The sequence below is a fragment of the Drosophila kikkawai genome, chromosome 2L (genome assembly GCF_030179895.1).
Source record: "Drosophila kikkawai strain 14028-0561.14 chromosome 2L, DkikHiC1v2, whole genome shotgun sequence".
NCBI lineage: Eukaryota > Metazoa > Arthropoda > Insecta > Diptera > Drosophilidae > Drosophila > Drosophila kikkawai.
In genome coordinates this window covers 5074571-5089287 of record NC_091728.1, presented here as the reverse complement: position 1 = coordinate 5089287, position 14717 = coordinate 5074571, and the positions used below count along the sequence as shown (strand labels likewise).

General features: G+C 42.0%; 2 protein-coding genes across 2 annotated transcripts; one reads left to right on the top strand and one right to left on the bottom strand.

Annotated features, from left to right (window-relative positions):
- Positions 1-955: 955 nt before the first annotated feature.
- On the top strand, positions 956-9981 carry nrv1 (nervana 1). The gene is made up of 4 exons (XM_017168583.3): positions 956-1557; positions 8294-8551; positions 8615-8874; positions 8942-9981. The coding sequence occupies exons 1-4, from the start codon at positions 1422-1424 to the stop codon at positions 9218-9220; spliced, it is 933 nt and encodes a 310-aa protein (XP_017024072.1). The 5' UTR covers positions 956-1421; the 3' UTR covers positions 9221-9981.
- Positions 9982-10385: 404 nt separating this feature from the next.
- On the bottom strand, positions 10386-14694 carry LOC108075792 (uncharacterized protein KIAA0513). Its single transcript, XM_017168361.3, has 7 exons — positions 13801-14694; positions 12982-13045; positions 12806-12919; positions 11480-12731; positions 11330-11424; positions 11182-11266; positions 10386-11122 (listed from the first exon to the last, which is right to left on the bottom strand). Exons 1-6 carry the CDS (start codon positions 13987-13989, stop codon positions 11190-11192), a joined length of 1791 nt encoding a protein of 596 aa, XP_017023850.1. The 5' UTR covers positions 13990-14694; the 3' UTR covers positions 10386-11122; positions 11182-11189.
- Between the last annotated feature and the right edge of the window lie 23 nt (positions 14695-14717).

The window sequence follows — 14717 nt, the reverse complement described above, 5'->3', positions numbered from 1 at the left end:
CCAAGCAACTGTCCCCGAGTGTGCTGTTGTCTGGCCGATGTCTGCACTCAATCATTTATTCTATTTGCGTAGCCAGCCACAGAGAGAGGCCGAGAGAAGACAAGGTAAAGCACACACGAAACCCAGCACACTCACATACACCACCGCCACAAACACTGCCACCCACAGCCCCCCCCCCCCTGGCCAAGAAGCTTTTGCTTTGGCCTTTTCCCGTGTTGCTTGGCAAAGTGTCGAAAACGTTCAACAGCTGTCAGTGTCACACTGAGGGAAATGCCAGCTGCAGGAGGAGCCAGATAAAATGGGTTTCCGCATAAGGCAGCTGAAATATCAAACATATGGAATATATGCCCTGCTGGAATTTAGTACTGCATTAGCTTTGTATTAATTATTTTTTAAAAGTACCCAATGAAAGCACATTTCTTTAATATAATTTTCAGACTAATATGTCACGAAGGATATCTAAAGCTAAATAGTAAAATATATCCCTATATATGTATAATATAACCCCATAAGTCTATCTATAACCAGTCTAGTTTTAAGTTCTCTTGTTGTACTAACCCCTTGACTTGGCTTAAAGAAATTAGTGCTAGTCTTTTAAATGTAATTTTTATTTTTAGCAAAACATTGAGCTAGAAATGGTCATATAATTTCTCCATAAAAAGATGAAGTTTATCCCTAAAAACTATTGAGAGAGTAATTCATTGACGGGTCCACTGACCTACCTAGACTCACTTTTATTACCTTTCGTTTTAAGTCAAGTATGCTGACGTAGTCAAGGATTAAGGATGGTTTTGCTTGCATCACTCACTGGACTTTTTCTCGAAGTGTAGCCCCTCTTATCTTGGAGCTTTCGGTGGGAGAGTCCAACAGGCAGACCGAGAGCGGCGCGTGTGCGTGTGTGAGTGTTGAGTGTTGAGTGGCGAAGACCGCGTCGGCGTTGTTTTCGCTGTGCTGCGTTCGGTTAGTTGGTGATCTTTCGCCGAGAGCGCAACACGCAGCAAGCTTCTCGAGTCCGCAGCACAGGAAGAGCCCGAGAGTTTCCCCAAACTTCTCGTATCTCCCAATACCGTCTGTTTGTGTGCCTCCGTTTTGGCTTTTCGCGCCCAAGAATAACACCCAACTCACCTAGGAATTAAAGTAACAACGGTGCTAAGCAATCCCCGTGTACTCGAACCGCCATTAATTGCATAATTACAAGTTTTTCAATATACACCCAAGAGTGCTGCGAGTGCGAAAATAAAAAAGAATATACTATCCGCTGCTGAATCATCGCATATACACAGCGAATCGTATATATAAATCAGTTTTCATAGCCTTCGCCCCGCGCCACGCCGTCCACGTCATCAACGAAAAATATATTAACCAAATTTTCAAATCCAAAACTATATAACCGTAAACAAGTGCAAAAGAAGAGCGCCAAAATGTCGAAGAATAACGGAAAAGGCGCCGCCAAGGGTGAATTCGAATTCCCGCAGCCAGCGAAGAAGCAAACCTTCGGGCAGATGATCTACAATCCAGAGGAAGGAACCTTTTTCGGCCGGACAGGGAAGAACTGGAGTAAGTTTACATACAATTAACTTTTATTGAACTTATGATTAAGTTTCTACATGATTAATTACCGTTTGGCGAATCGATAAGCAGGAACATTAAGCATTGGGCGTATTATAGAAGTAAGAATTTAGGAAAGGATATGCATTTCTTTTAAATATAGAGTGGACTACTTAAAGGACTTGCACACATTTTTTAAAAATAATTTAAGTTAAACTGAGTTGAAGTATTAAAATGTAGATATTATTGTTATTTTTTTTAGAAACTCTTTATATTATTTTAAAGTGCTCCTAAATCTAGCTTGTTGATCGAAATTTTATATGTAATCTTAAAAATTTGTAGTCAAACTTTTATTTCATTGCCTATTTTTATTCAAAATGTGGATCCCTTGAGATTTGATAGGCCCTTTAGACCCGATAAAACCATAAAAAACTCGTTTCATGGAATGACTTTTGCATAAGCTGAGATGAGTTATCCACATTCACTTGATACTAGCTCGTTGAGTACATAGAAACAAAAATTCTTTATTGTGTATGCACACATGTTATTCACTTGGTTATGAAAACTATGGAAGAGGGGTGTTTGTAAACACCGCTTATCAGTTGATTTGGCGAGTCATTTTGTGAGTAGCAACAAGAGAAGCTGCTTCGGAAATCTCCATTGCGGTGGCTGAGAAATGTTTAGTCAACGAACGTCATAAAACAAGATAAGTACACCGACTATGAGAAGACCAGTACCCAGTAAAAGAACATACTTATTTTAAGTTGGATATAAAAATAAAACATTTATGTATAAGAAATGTGTCACCCTTGCTTTAATTCCTTACAATTTAATTAAAAGAAATTACACCCTTGTTTTTCACAACTAGTATCTAGTCTAATTACTTAGAGTACTTCTTAATCGAAATATTTTTTTATTGCCTGCCATTAAAAGCTTGGCCAAGATCTGGATGTGGTTAAGGCCCCCTCAAGCAATGAGGCAACTCTTTAAAAAGAGAGAAAATACTGAAAAGAATGGAATTTATGTTTATACATTTCCAATACCCTATTTATCTCAGTGTGCTTGTTCGCTAGCCCAAAGCATAGGAATGCAAATTCTTAATTTTTGAAAATGAACACGGACCCACGTCTGCCGCGAAGGAAAAGGGGGAACGTGGAACACGCTGGGCGATGAGCACAGAGGAGAGCGCTTTTTATCGCCTATAATATTTGCCTTTTATAATGAGGTCTGTATACAAATTCAAGGTTTTGCACGGAGAGAAAAGAGTAAAAGAGAGAGGAATGAGAGGGAGGTGATTTTCACGCTCAAATGATACCGATATTTCACGGAGCTGTCGATCATAAAATGCCCTGCTCCAATACTAGAATTTCTGTTGTTGTGTTGTGTACATTTCTCTGGGTATATATGGGGCACGTAAGTGGATCCCAACGCTCCGATGTTCAAATGCCTTATCGGGTTTTCAATGGGGCACACAGAACACGCTGAAAAGTTCTATTGACGTCATATGTTTGCTTTTCATTAAGTTGGCCGGGTTCTGTACGGGTTTATCGAAATGCTCAAATTGATGTATAATTTATTTGCGAAATTAGCGTACCTATCTCTAATAACCTTTTATGTTAATACCGAATTTTTGGTCTAATTCTCAATTCGATTTGTCAAGGGAGCCAAGCCCCGAAGAACTTAACCCTCCTGTTGACACACCTGTCACTGAGAGCAGATGGCCGTTGGGTACTATGAAGTATTTGTTCAATGTTCATGGCTAAAATTGTTTGGCCTGCCATGCCCTAATGTCTATCATTAAACAAAGCTCGTGCTGCATGTCCTTTTGCCCCCTTCTGCTTATTTCTCGTAAATTTTAGCCAGGTGCAGTGTATTATTTGGACAGAATTTTCCACAGACTTTTCACCTTTAACCGACTGATTAATAAGCCCGTGGGGAAGGCAAAAGATCGACAGATAGTCCCATTAATATTCCCAATTAAGCTTTATAATCTCCAGAGAAAATTCGATTTAGAGCTGATTTCAAGCTTTGGTGTTCATTAATTAACGCACTGAGAACTCGTTGTTTGGTTTTGTGATAGCTTGTTCGAATTTTCGCTGGGGATAAACCTTCTCGATGAACCGGTTTAGCGGGTTTTTGTTTATTTTTGTTTTTGGAAATGCTTTCGCTCTGTTACACATTCCGATTTGCTACAACGAATGTACTTGGTTACAGAACAAAGTATTTGAAGTTTGATATAAATTAGACATTTTAAATAAATGTTATATTATGATGTGTCATGTTTTAAGATATATGCACAAAGGTTAAATAGAATATAATAGAACGTGTTATATTTTAAATGTTTATGTTATATTTGAACATTACCACTTCTTGATTATTTTTTATTAGTATGTAAGTAAGTAATTTCATTTATATTTAAAATGTCTAATAGCTTTCCCCTTTTGAAATGTAATATAATATAAAAATTAAGTTTGATCTAACCACAACGCATCAGGAATTTTAGCTAAATCCGTGCCGTATCCAGTTTCTAATCGACCTGAAACCGGTTCAAACTGGATTCGGTCAGTTACATCTCATTTCCCCATCAATAGCCCCGCCACGCCCCTCTGCCGCCTGCTGCTAACATTGACATGTTGCTAACTAATTGTCACGATAGCGACAAAGTCTGCGATAAAAAAAAAACACAATTGAATTAAAGCGCAGGAAACTAGTCTAATTTGCCTAGACAGAGATTAATTTAATTATTTATCTATTTTAATTTATCTATTTTAATTTAATGCCTTTACTATCCGCTATCCTTTTATTTGACTTTTAGTCTATTCTTAAAGAATACAAGCTTTAAATTATCACTTTATGGTTAGATATTTGCGAATAATTTAATTAAAGTTATGCTATATGTTAATAAACATATATCATATATACATATATATCATTTTACATTTAAAAAAGTTTTTAAAATCTCAGTTGTATGACTGTGACTCCAAGAACTGTTACTTATTATATTTTTTTAATATTAATCACCATCGCGTATAAATTCGCTCGGATACAAAATATAAAACCCATGCATTTCCAAAAATAACCAACATTTGCTACTCAAAGATAAAACCGTGCGTTGTATAGCATTAAACACAAAAAACTTAAAAGTTTTAACGTAAACAAAACACTTTTGTGTGCCTATAAGTAATCGGCAATTTCCAATTTGGTCAAAAACAAAAAACAAAAAAAAACATAATAAAAAGTTTGATTCTGAAAGGGGTTGGGGCTGGCGAACTAGCGCCCCTCCCAAAAATAAAAAGTAAACTAAACGCTTGTAATGTTTACTGTGGGCGGGTCATAGTCATCCCTACCATACATCGTTAACATGTGAAATTAATTCACTTAAAATGCCGCAAAGTAGGCTATAGGCCCACGGCACACAAAGGAAAGCAAAGATGGCCACAGGATGAGGAGGACAGGGTGTGTGTGTGTCTGGGGTGGTGACGCATTGACAAAGGGTGCGGCGAACACCAACAAATAAAGCGGCGCCACGGAGACGGACTTCGTTCTCATTCGGGACGGCTTATTGGGACCGGCGTTGGGGAGCGGAAAGGGATCCACTCAATCTGCCTGGATGTGGTCCTTGGGTAATGAGGATAATGATGACAGACACCAACAAGTTGCATCCTTGGTCTCCGTTTGTTTTTTTTTCCTCCTTGGCTGGGACTTTCGCCTCGGTGGCGTCATAATTGTTGCTTCCTTTGAGTTCCGTTTATGAGCTTGTGCCCATGTACACAAGAAAAAAAAGGAAGATCCTGTTTTAGGCACAAAAAATATTTAAAAATTTAAATTAATACCTGGGCTTTGTGCGTTTCTTTTGCTATTATAGTTTGGTTTTACTTTAAATATTTACCTTATATAACTTTTTTTTTTTTGCAATTTTAATCATCATTTTAATTCAATGAACAAGTGATTTAGGAGACTTAAAACCCCCTCACCAGATTTTTCTCTTGAAATATAATATAAAAAGCAAAATGCAATAGAAAGATAATCTTGGGTGTCACCTTCATTACCCAAATTAATTCCGGTTGCACATGAGCTAGTCGTTAGCCGAGTTCCCACAATTACTCGGCTTACTGGTCAAATGTGCAAATTAAGGCACTCGGCGAGCAGTTTTTAGCACTTTCCGAGCTGGCCCGGATCCTGGCCATATGTGCGTCCAGCACGTAACTAAATTATTAAGTTTAGCCGGCCTTGGTGGGTCCACTTGGGTGACTACCACTGCCGCGTCTAGAACGGAGCGAGGCTATCAATCGTTGGTCATGCAAACGTAGCGTTTTGGGTTGGGTTTCCTGCTGGCTAGGAAGGGGATGGAGCCGTTGGAGAGGGAGTGGCGTTTTTTATATGGGTCACGGGCCCTTTAAGTTTGTTTACCGCACCAGGAGACGAACGGACGGAAGGACGAAGCCGGGATTGTTGAGTGTTATTATTAAAACTTGGTCACTGAGTTGCACCGCTCCACGACTGGTTGCACAACGGGCCGGGTGTGGGTGATGGTCATATAAATAAAGTTTTCTTCATGAGTCGCATTTACTGTTATGCATAAACTTGATACTTCCTACGGACTTTTTGTTTGACTTTTATATAAGTGTTGGATAAGTCTTGAGGGATGGCCACACGGCTTCTTCCAGTACTTGCCTTCATGGATAAAAAACACATAATGGTTTTCCCATTTCAACTGAGCATCTCTCCTTAGCTTGAGCATTCTCATTTTGTTTCATTTCCAAGTTTATTTTTGGTCTTCTCGCGAAAGACATATATTTCAAGGAGAAAGAGTATAGAGAATATGCCAAAATTGAACATAAATGTATTGAAAAAATACAAACAAATAGAACAAATTCGAAAAGTGGAAATTATTCTAATTGACTTCTTCTGTATGTTCGAATAATTGATTTATTTTTTTAATTAAGGTCAATGTATTTATACTCATTAGTGTGTCATGGATAAAACAAAAAATTAATTTAACCACTATAAAGTTTTTTTTACAACTCTCCGCACAGCAATAAAAAGTATATTAGGCGAAACCATATTTACGACCTTGCTCCTAATGCAACCCCTGCTGGGACAGTGGCAACTGATGTGATACCTATTTTCAGGACTTGAAGGAATCGACATATGTATATGCAAGTCGCTAGCTAGTACACTAGTAGCCATTGAACTGGAGTAGACTTATCGATTTGGGTAGGAAAGGCAATGGCGGTCCCTCCTTGGGCGAAGACATAAGAATGTTTGGGGACTCTGCCGTCATAGAATCGTAAGCATGTAGACCAGAATTCATTATACATCGGATATTGGTAACAAACGCCGCAGGCAGTCGCGTTGTCCCACCTTGGTGGGTCTGGTTTTGGTGTGGAAGTGGCAGTGGAATTGGAATTGGCCTGCCGGGGTAGTTGCTGCTCGACGGACGTCTATCTTGCTGGCTGGCGTCATACTGCCAGGCCGATAGTCTGCCCCCGGTGTGTCTGTCTGCTTCTGGTCATTGCCAAACTTATTTCCTTGTACTTGAACGCAATTGTTTCCATTCGGACATGGCAACAGCGGCAGAGCCATTTGAAGGGGCTCTGCAACTTTGATGAGCTCCTGAAAACTGAAATATGGAAAAGTCGTTACCAACCGACTGGCAAGGCCATCGATTACCAATTGATAGCTCGTGTCGTAGAATTTCGAAGCGATAAAGACCACCCCCTATTTGCTACTGACCCCATAAATTTGTGATAAAAAGAAAAATGAATCACAGTGGCACCTCGGATGTTTCTAGGTAATGTCTGCAATGTTTAAAATTTAAGTTTTATAATAGAACAAGTTTTCAAACATTTCGAATTTAAAAATAAATAAATTTATAATTGATTTATTGATAAATAATACCTTAGCCATGTCGTTTTTTAAAGGATAGTGGTTTACAGAACCCCTAAAACTTGGTATGAGAGCTGTGAAATTTGTATGAGGAACTGAGAAATTAATGGGGGAAAAAGGCCTTAAGAAACGAGGGTCCCAGAGCCTACAGGGTGTTCCAGCAGGTCAATACCAACCCTGAGCAATTTCCTCTGGCCTTTGTCACCTACTGTACACTGGAACCCATGCATTGTATTCGATATTCATTCATACGATTAATTTGTTTGGGAATTTGAGCTCGAGTGGACAACAGTCGACTCGGTCGCTGTCAATTTGGAATAGTCGATGTTGTCGCTTATTTATGCAATAGCTCTGGGCTTGGCCGAGTCCGGTGGCCGGAGGCCGATGTCCGGTGTACGGCGTCCCGCGCTGTGTGTCCGGTGTCTGGTGTCCCAGCGAAAGTAACAAACAGCCGACAGAACACTGCGCATCCACTGAATTCTAGCTGAGTCGTCAATGTTAATGACATTGAAATAATACACACAAAACGCCGGTTCCCCGTTCAAGTCTCTGGCTCTCTGTTTGTTGTCTCTGGCCTTATTTACTGCATTTGTCGTAAGCGTTCGATTAGCTGCGTGCTCGTTAGGATTGCATAAGCCCCGGTCCCGTCTTCATCACCCCCTTATTCATGCCCCCATTTATTCAGTTCCGCAATGGAACCCAGTATTGTAAAAGACAATTAAATCGTTTGCAAGTGGGATACAAAAGATAGAGATGAGGTTAGTTTGTTAATGTATCAAAAATATATACATTTATATAGCAAATCTTTAATATCAAGGTAGTTTATTTAATATCAAATTTCTTCATTCCTTTCCAGGCCAACTGCTGCTTTTCTATACGATCTTCTATATCGTGCTGGCTGCCCTTTTCACCATCTGCATGCAGGGTCTCCTGTCCACCATCAGTGATACGGAACCGAAGTGGAAACTGCACGACTCTCTGATAGGCACCAATCCCGGCCTGGGTTTCCGTCCATTGAGCCAACAGACGGAGCGCGGATCCGTGATTGAGTTCAACGGCAAGAAGCCGGCTGAGAGCGATTACTGGATCGAGCTGATCGATGACTTCCTCCGAGGTAGGTTAACCAACAAGTCTCTTAAGGAATCTGCTTATTCTTGATGCTTTTCAATCCTGACAGACTACAACCATACCGAGGGTCGGGAGATGAAGCACTGCAGCTATGGTCAGACCCACGAGCCGAGCGAGGTGTGCGTGTTCAACACGGACCTATTCGGCTCCTGCTCCAGGGCCAATAACTACGGCTACAAGGCGAACCAGCCCTGCATATTTTTGAAGCTAAACAAGATCTTCGGCTGGACGCCAGAGGTATACGATGTGCCACAGAAGGATATGCCCGATGACCTCCAAAATGTGATCAACGGAACGGCAGTGGAGGAGGTAATGATTGCCAGGGTTTTATGGATATATCCTCGAGTACTATAATAATGCATCTTTACATTTTTAGCGCAAACAAATCTGGGTGAGCTGCAACGGACACTTGAGCAAGGACAAGGAGCTCTTCCAGAACATTAGGTACTTCCCCAGCCAGGGATTCCCGTCCTACTACTACCCGTATATGAACCAGAACGGCTATCTGAGTCCCCTGGTCGCCGTGCAGTTCAATTCGCCGCCCAAGGGCCAAATGCTGGACGTTGAGTGCCGCGCCTGGGCTAAGAACATCATATACAGCGGCAGCGCTCGCGATCGCAAGGGGTCCGTGACCTTCCAGATCATCGTGAACTAAGCCCGAGGGATAGGGGCGCAAACTTGTGATCGCAACAACTAGCCATATGCTGGGCGAAGAAGATATGGCAGCCGCGTCGGAGATCAACTACCACCTACCTAAATAAAAGAGATATATACACGCGCATATATAGTTATATATGGAACGAGATAGCGACCTTAGGTTTTCAAGTGTATTGTATATATTTATAAGAGGAGAATTATTCGAGCGTCAATTTGAACTCTGAACATCTGGCCCAATAATAAAACACAAATCAAAAGTATAAAGTTCAAACCATGCATCCGCAATTGTTGTTATAGCTTCAGGCTTGTCTAATGCTATTAGTTATTAATATTTATCATATTATTTCATTACGAATCCTTGTAATTGCGATCATTATTCTCCGTCAGTTGTGTATTTAGTTTGTATCTATAAATGTTATAGCACGCCAGCCAATTCTTTGTTTACTCTTAAATGCCTAGCTCGGTTAATTTTTACAAAGTAATTAAATAAATTTCATTGTTACACCTATGAAAATCTCGGATAATATAACATTTTGACCAAAGTCGCGCGTCGACTATGATTATGTTTTTCGAACTGGAAAGTATTCAAGAACCTCGATTTAGTGCAATTCTACAAGCAGCAACAAAGGAATTCCAGCCTAGTTCAAGCGATTAACAAACAACGCAGTTTTTGTTTCTTTTTAAATGCAAATAAAGTGAAGTTAAGCGAATTATGTTTTTGTGTTGCAACAATTTAATAAATAAAGAAGATCATAAGTATTTTTGGGGCTTCTTTGTTGGTTTCGCCGGTTAATCGTCAGCATTTTAAGGTATGAATGGATGAAAATATGGGTATATCAATACTGTGCATATATGTATATACTCGAATGTCGATATATAAATCCATATTTAAATTCTGTGATATAAATAGATTTCTTCCATTGAATAATTGTACATTTTAGGCTAGGCCAATCACAGATCTAAATTAAAGCATACTTTTGATTGTTTTTCTTTTCGTCATAGCATAGCAAAGTTCACATCCAAATTAACTATAATCAGTAGACTGAATATCAATATCAGCTGTAACTGATGAAATTATTACCTACCAAGGAACCTGAAGAGCATCAACTAAACTTAAATGACAAATTTACCAAACCCATTTTCATAGTCATAACGCATTATAATTATTAGGTGACAAGTTTTTATTAATTCAGATGTATTAAACCATAGCGAAATATTATTTCTTACATTACAAACATATGATATATTGCATTTTATTGATCTTTATTGGTAACAACTTGAAACTGCGATATTTTAGCTACTTGCATTGCATAATTTTGGTACTCATAGGTATTTAGGTCTATATAAAGTAATCACAAAATATTATTATCACAATTTATAGATACATGTACATGTCAGTTTTCGCTTAGATACCCCCAATATCTCTCAGCTATGAAAATGGTGTTCTTGTAGCGGGCTTTAATTCGAGATTTTAGTGATGATTCTTCTTTTAAATGGAAATAAAGCGAATAAATCTTTAGAGATATGTTTCGGTATAATTTTGTATTCAATTTTAAATTTGCCTAAAAATGATATCAAGTTCTAACTACTAATGAGCTTTCCAATTTGTCTACCTTTTTAATATATTAATAATTATAACCAATTAATGCATTTCTCCCAATTCTCTCCCAATGCTTCGCATTTGAAATCAAAGCCAGCTACAAGAATACCAAATAACTTCATAACTATCTTTAGTGTTACAACAACATGAGTAAAAACTTCAGAGTTCAGATAAAACTTCATTGATCTGCTAATTTAAGGATTAGCTCTGAGTTGTCGGCTGACTTTAGACAAAAGTTTAGGTTTATTTGAGACGAAGATTGAAACACGGTTTTGTTAGGTACTTTTGAAATTGTTACTTCTGTCAAAGAGATAAAGGAATGAATAATGCAATAGATTATATACGAAATCGGAGCTTACGGATCACCTCAGGCGTGTCGGGCTCCCCAGAGTTGCGTCTCGTGATACATTCGATAGATATTGTCTCTGATGAGTTTGGCTTTGTCTGAGATCAGCAATGAATCACATTAATCATAGACGATGAAAAGCAAGGTTAGTCGGTTCTTACCTTTGGATAGGTTGAGAGCCACCACGTTTTTTTTCAGGAAGTCGAGGCACAGTTCCTGAGACGTCCCAAGAGAGTGCATGTTGCACGTCAAGGCACTGTGAAATATCCAATTAAATCGGAGATTCAATTAAGGCAGAGCTGCGTTCTTACCCAAGTTGCCGAAATGCAATGTCCTCTGGCTCCCTGATCGATTGGGGCTGACCCACGCTGGCCTTGCTCTGCTTCCGACTAGCCTGAATGGAGCCCGCCTGGTGCGACGAGCTCGACGAGGAGTCGCCGCCGCCCTGCTTGCGCGGTGACTTTGAGGGTGGAGGCGTCTCCGTCGCTCCGGCTGCCACCTGGCGCTGCTGCTGCTTCTGCTGGCGGCGCTGCTGGCGCCTCAGCTGACTCCGACCCCGGTGCTCCCGCTCCGCCTGAAGAGCATCGTGGAATATGGCGTTCCAGAAGCGCGGCTGCTGCCAGATGGGCTGCTGGCGCAGCGAGGAGAACAGGTACTCGCGGTAAGGGTCGCAGCCGGGTACCTCTACCTCGTGGTAGAACAGAAAGCAGAGATTCATGAGCACAGCCGCTGGGGCGTAGTCCTCGCACTCGCTGCACTCGAACAGGGCCAGGGCGAAATACTGGGCCAGGCCGCCAAAGGTGACCGAGTCGAGTCGCTTGGACTTGTGGCGCTGCTCGGTTAGGAAGCGCGTAAACCACAGCCTGCCAATCTCCAGCCGGAGCAGCACCCCGAACTCGGACTTCAACTCCAGATCGATGGCTCCCGGTGAGCCGCCGAAGATCATGGCGGTGAAGTGCTTCATAAACTCCTTGACAGGCTCCTCGCCCGCCCGGCAGTCTAGGCTGATGGACGAGGCCCACGACGGCACCGAGTTCTGCGACTCGGATCGAATGAAGTGCCGCCAGTCGGTGGACTCCATACTTGGGCTGGCCAGGAGTTGGTCCGGCTCGTCCCTTAGGCTGGTTAGCGTGCTACTATTCGAAGTGCGGCTGCGCGGCGGCACTCGCATAGAGTTACTGCCGCCAGCCCACTGTTGCCGTCCTCCGGATCCAGCTCCTCCTGCTCCCATTCCTTCCGTAGGAGGCTGCACGTCGATGTGTGGCGGCGGGGCCTCGACCAGCTCGCCAATCCTCTGCATGTCCTTTTGCATGTCCATCTCGCTGCGCCGAGCTCCGGCTATCGCTCTGGCCCGCTCATATCCTCCGGAGTGGCGTGACTCTATAGAATCGGAGCGCGTGGTGCTGCTCACGTCATGGGAGCGTCCTGCCAGGTTCTCGGGTAGCGACATGGAGCTGCTGTCGTCACTGCTGCTGCCGGAACTGCTGGAGGATGAGCTCGAGCGCTGTGGTCCTCCCAGCTTATTGGCAGCATGCCTGCCGCGCGACGGTTCTAGGCGAGGACCTGCAAAGGAGTTGGGTATTATCTTCATTAGTTGCATCCTTTTGAAAGTGTTACTCATAGAATACAAGACTTACGCGGCGCCAAATTGGGCTGACGATACCGTCCCGAGATGATCTCTTCGTGCGCTCGTCGAGCCTTTACCCGCCGTCCCTCAAAGTCAATCTTGGTGTAGTCAATGCTCTCGTCAACTGTAATATAAATCGGATGAATATTAACCTATTTGTATCGCTAGCACACCGGGAATACTTACACTTGGGCACATCTTCGTCGTCATCGCAGTAGTCCGAGTCGCTGCTGCTGCTGCTCAGCGTCAGCTGCAAGCACAAGAAGCAGAAATTATAATTTATAAATGCTTGATTCCATATTTGTCAATAAATCCCATGAGTGTCTATGAATAATGGCATTACTAGCTAGCGATTGTTGCCAGGCGTCTATGTAATTAATTTCCATCAAGGACGAGGCTGCGGCGCTCAAAGCAAGATAAAGTCAAGTACAAAGGAAGCAGTGGAGAATGTGCCACCCAATTTCAATTCCAGCCCCAAGCACTGTGCAGATTAGGGCCTCAAAGTGAAGGTCAAACGAGTGCAGGGCCAAAGCGGAAATGGGAAGAACAAACAGCACAACAAAGCTATCAAAGTGTCAGTCGCTTTGCAGCATAGACCCGACCCGACCCACACACATAGATCTCCCACCCCCAATCACCTCTTGGCGCGTTCATTACCAAGGCTAACCCAGCTCGGCCCTAGAGGTGTGCGTGAGTCTTTAAGAGACTATAAGGAAGATACCATAAGGATATTCCAAATATATTTAAGATTAAAAGTGTCAAGCAAAACGGCGTTCCTGTGATATGTGTATAAAATATCACAAGCAATTTGGTACCAAAAATGAATGCTTTTGTTTTAAAAATCTTACTAGAAAAATATTTGAAATTATCTGAATTTGAAATCAAACAAGTGTCTTGTTTAATTAATATATAAGAATTCGTTTAATTTACTTTATTATTATTTTTATTGCACATACAAATTGATGATTGTGCGTGAGTCACGGTGTTTGCCCCAATTTCTCTTACCTTATTTGATATGCCGTTGAGCAGCTCATTGCTGTTGCCCAGCACAGTGAGGAACTTGGACTTGAGGGCCCCGATGCTGGGCGTCCGCTCCATGAAGAGCTTGATCTTGGAGCGCTCCCCGGCAAAGCCAGCCGGCGGTGTGCCCGGCACTGCTCCCGGAGCGGCTGCCTGTGGCTTGGCATCCACCATGGCAATGGTCTTTTCTGCCTGTGATGCCTGTGTGGTCTATGTTCTATCTGGGATAATGGGTCTGTGTCGTTGGATTGACTGCAATTTTGAGAGGCTTCAGTTGGCGGCTAATAAGTGTGCAACGGCTGATGCTTCAGCAGCGGAATCCAGTATCGATTTTTCATACGTTTGCATGACATGCACGTCGGGTGAAGGTGAACTTCGCACTCAACAGCAGCAGCAGCAGCAGCATTTTTGGCGCATTTCAGGGACACCGCCTTATACCTTGTTCTTGGTATGACTTCTGGACCCACAGTTTTCGAACAAATATTTTATGGACTTTGTTTTGCTGACGTTCATAAGTCAACCGTAAATGTATGCAATTTTCTTTTACTTCAAATTCACTTTCTGCAGCACTTAGCCTTGGGCTTTCTCAAGGCAAGGGATACTGGCCAGGATTCTTCGGATAGTGATTCTTAAGCCGTTTAATTAGTACTACGCAAAGTGAGGCCCGGAAAATCGGTAAAACATAAAGGCACTTTTTTAGCGTTTAGTATTTTGCATCTACTCGTCGAGGACCCAAAGAACTCATTACTTTTTCGGCACACACACACACACTGGAGCCACGCACACGCCCCTTTTGTACACGCAATATTGTGGATGCGGGGCTGGCGGTAAGTGATTTCCCTTCGGCTTTCCACACGCGTCCATTGCCCGAAAGGAACGTTGCACGAGTGCAGCCGGAAAAT

Coding starts and splice junctions, on each gene's coding strand:
- LOC108075792 (XM_017168361.3), bottom strand. CDS start 13,989: ATGGTGGATGCCAAGCCACAGGCAGCCGCTCCGGGAGCAGTGCCGGGC. Junction 13,046..13,800: donor TCAACGGCATATCAAATAAG/GTAAGAGAAATT, acceptor TTGTGCTTGCAG/CTGACGCTGAGCAGCAGCAG. Junction 12,920..12,981: donor CGACGAAGATGTGCCCAAGT/GTAAGTATTCCC, acceptor TTTATATTACAG/TTGACGAGAGCATTGACTAC.
- nrv1 (XM_017168583.3), top strand. CDS start 1,422: ATGTCGAAGAATAACGGAAAAGGCGCCGCCAAGGGTGAATTCGAATTC. Junction 1,558..8,293: donor CCGGACAGGGAAGAACTGGA/GTAAGTTTACAT, acceptor ATTCCTTTCCAG/GCCAACTGCTGCTTTTCTAT. Junction 8,875..8,941: donor ACGGAACGGCAGTGGAGGAG/GTAATGATTGCC, acceptor TTACATTTTTAG/CGCAAACAAATCTGGGTGAG.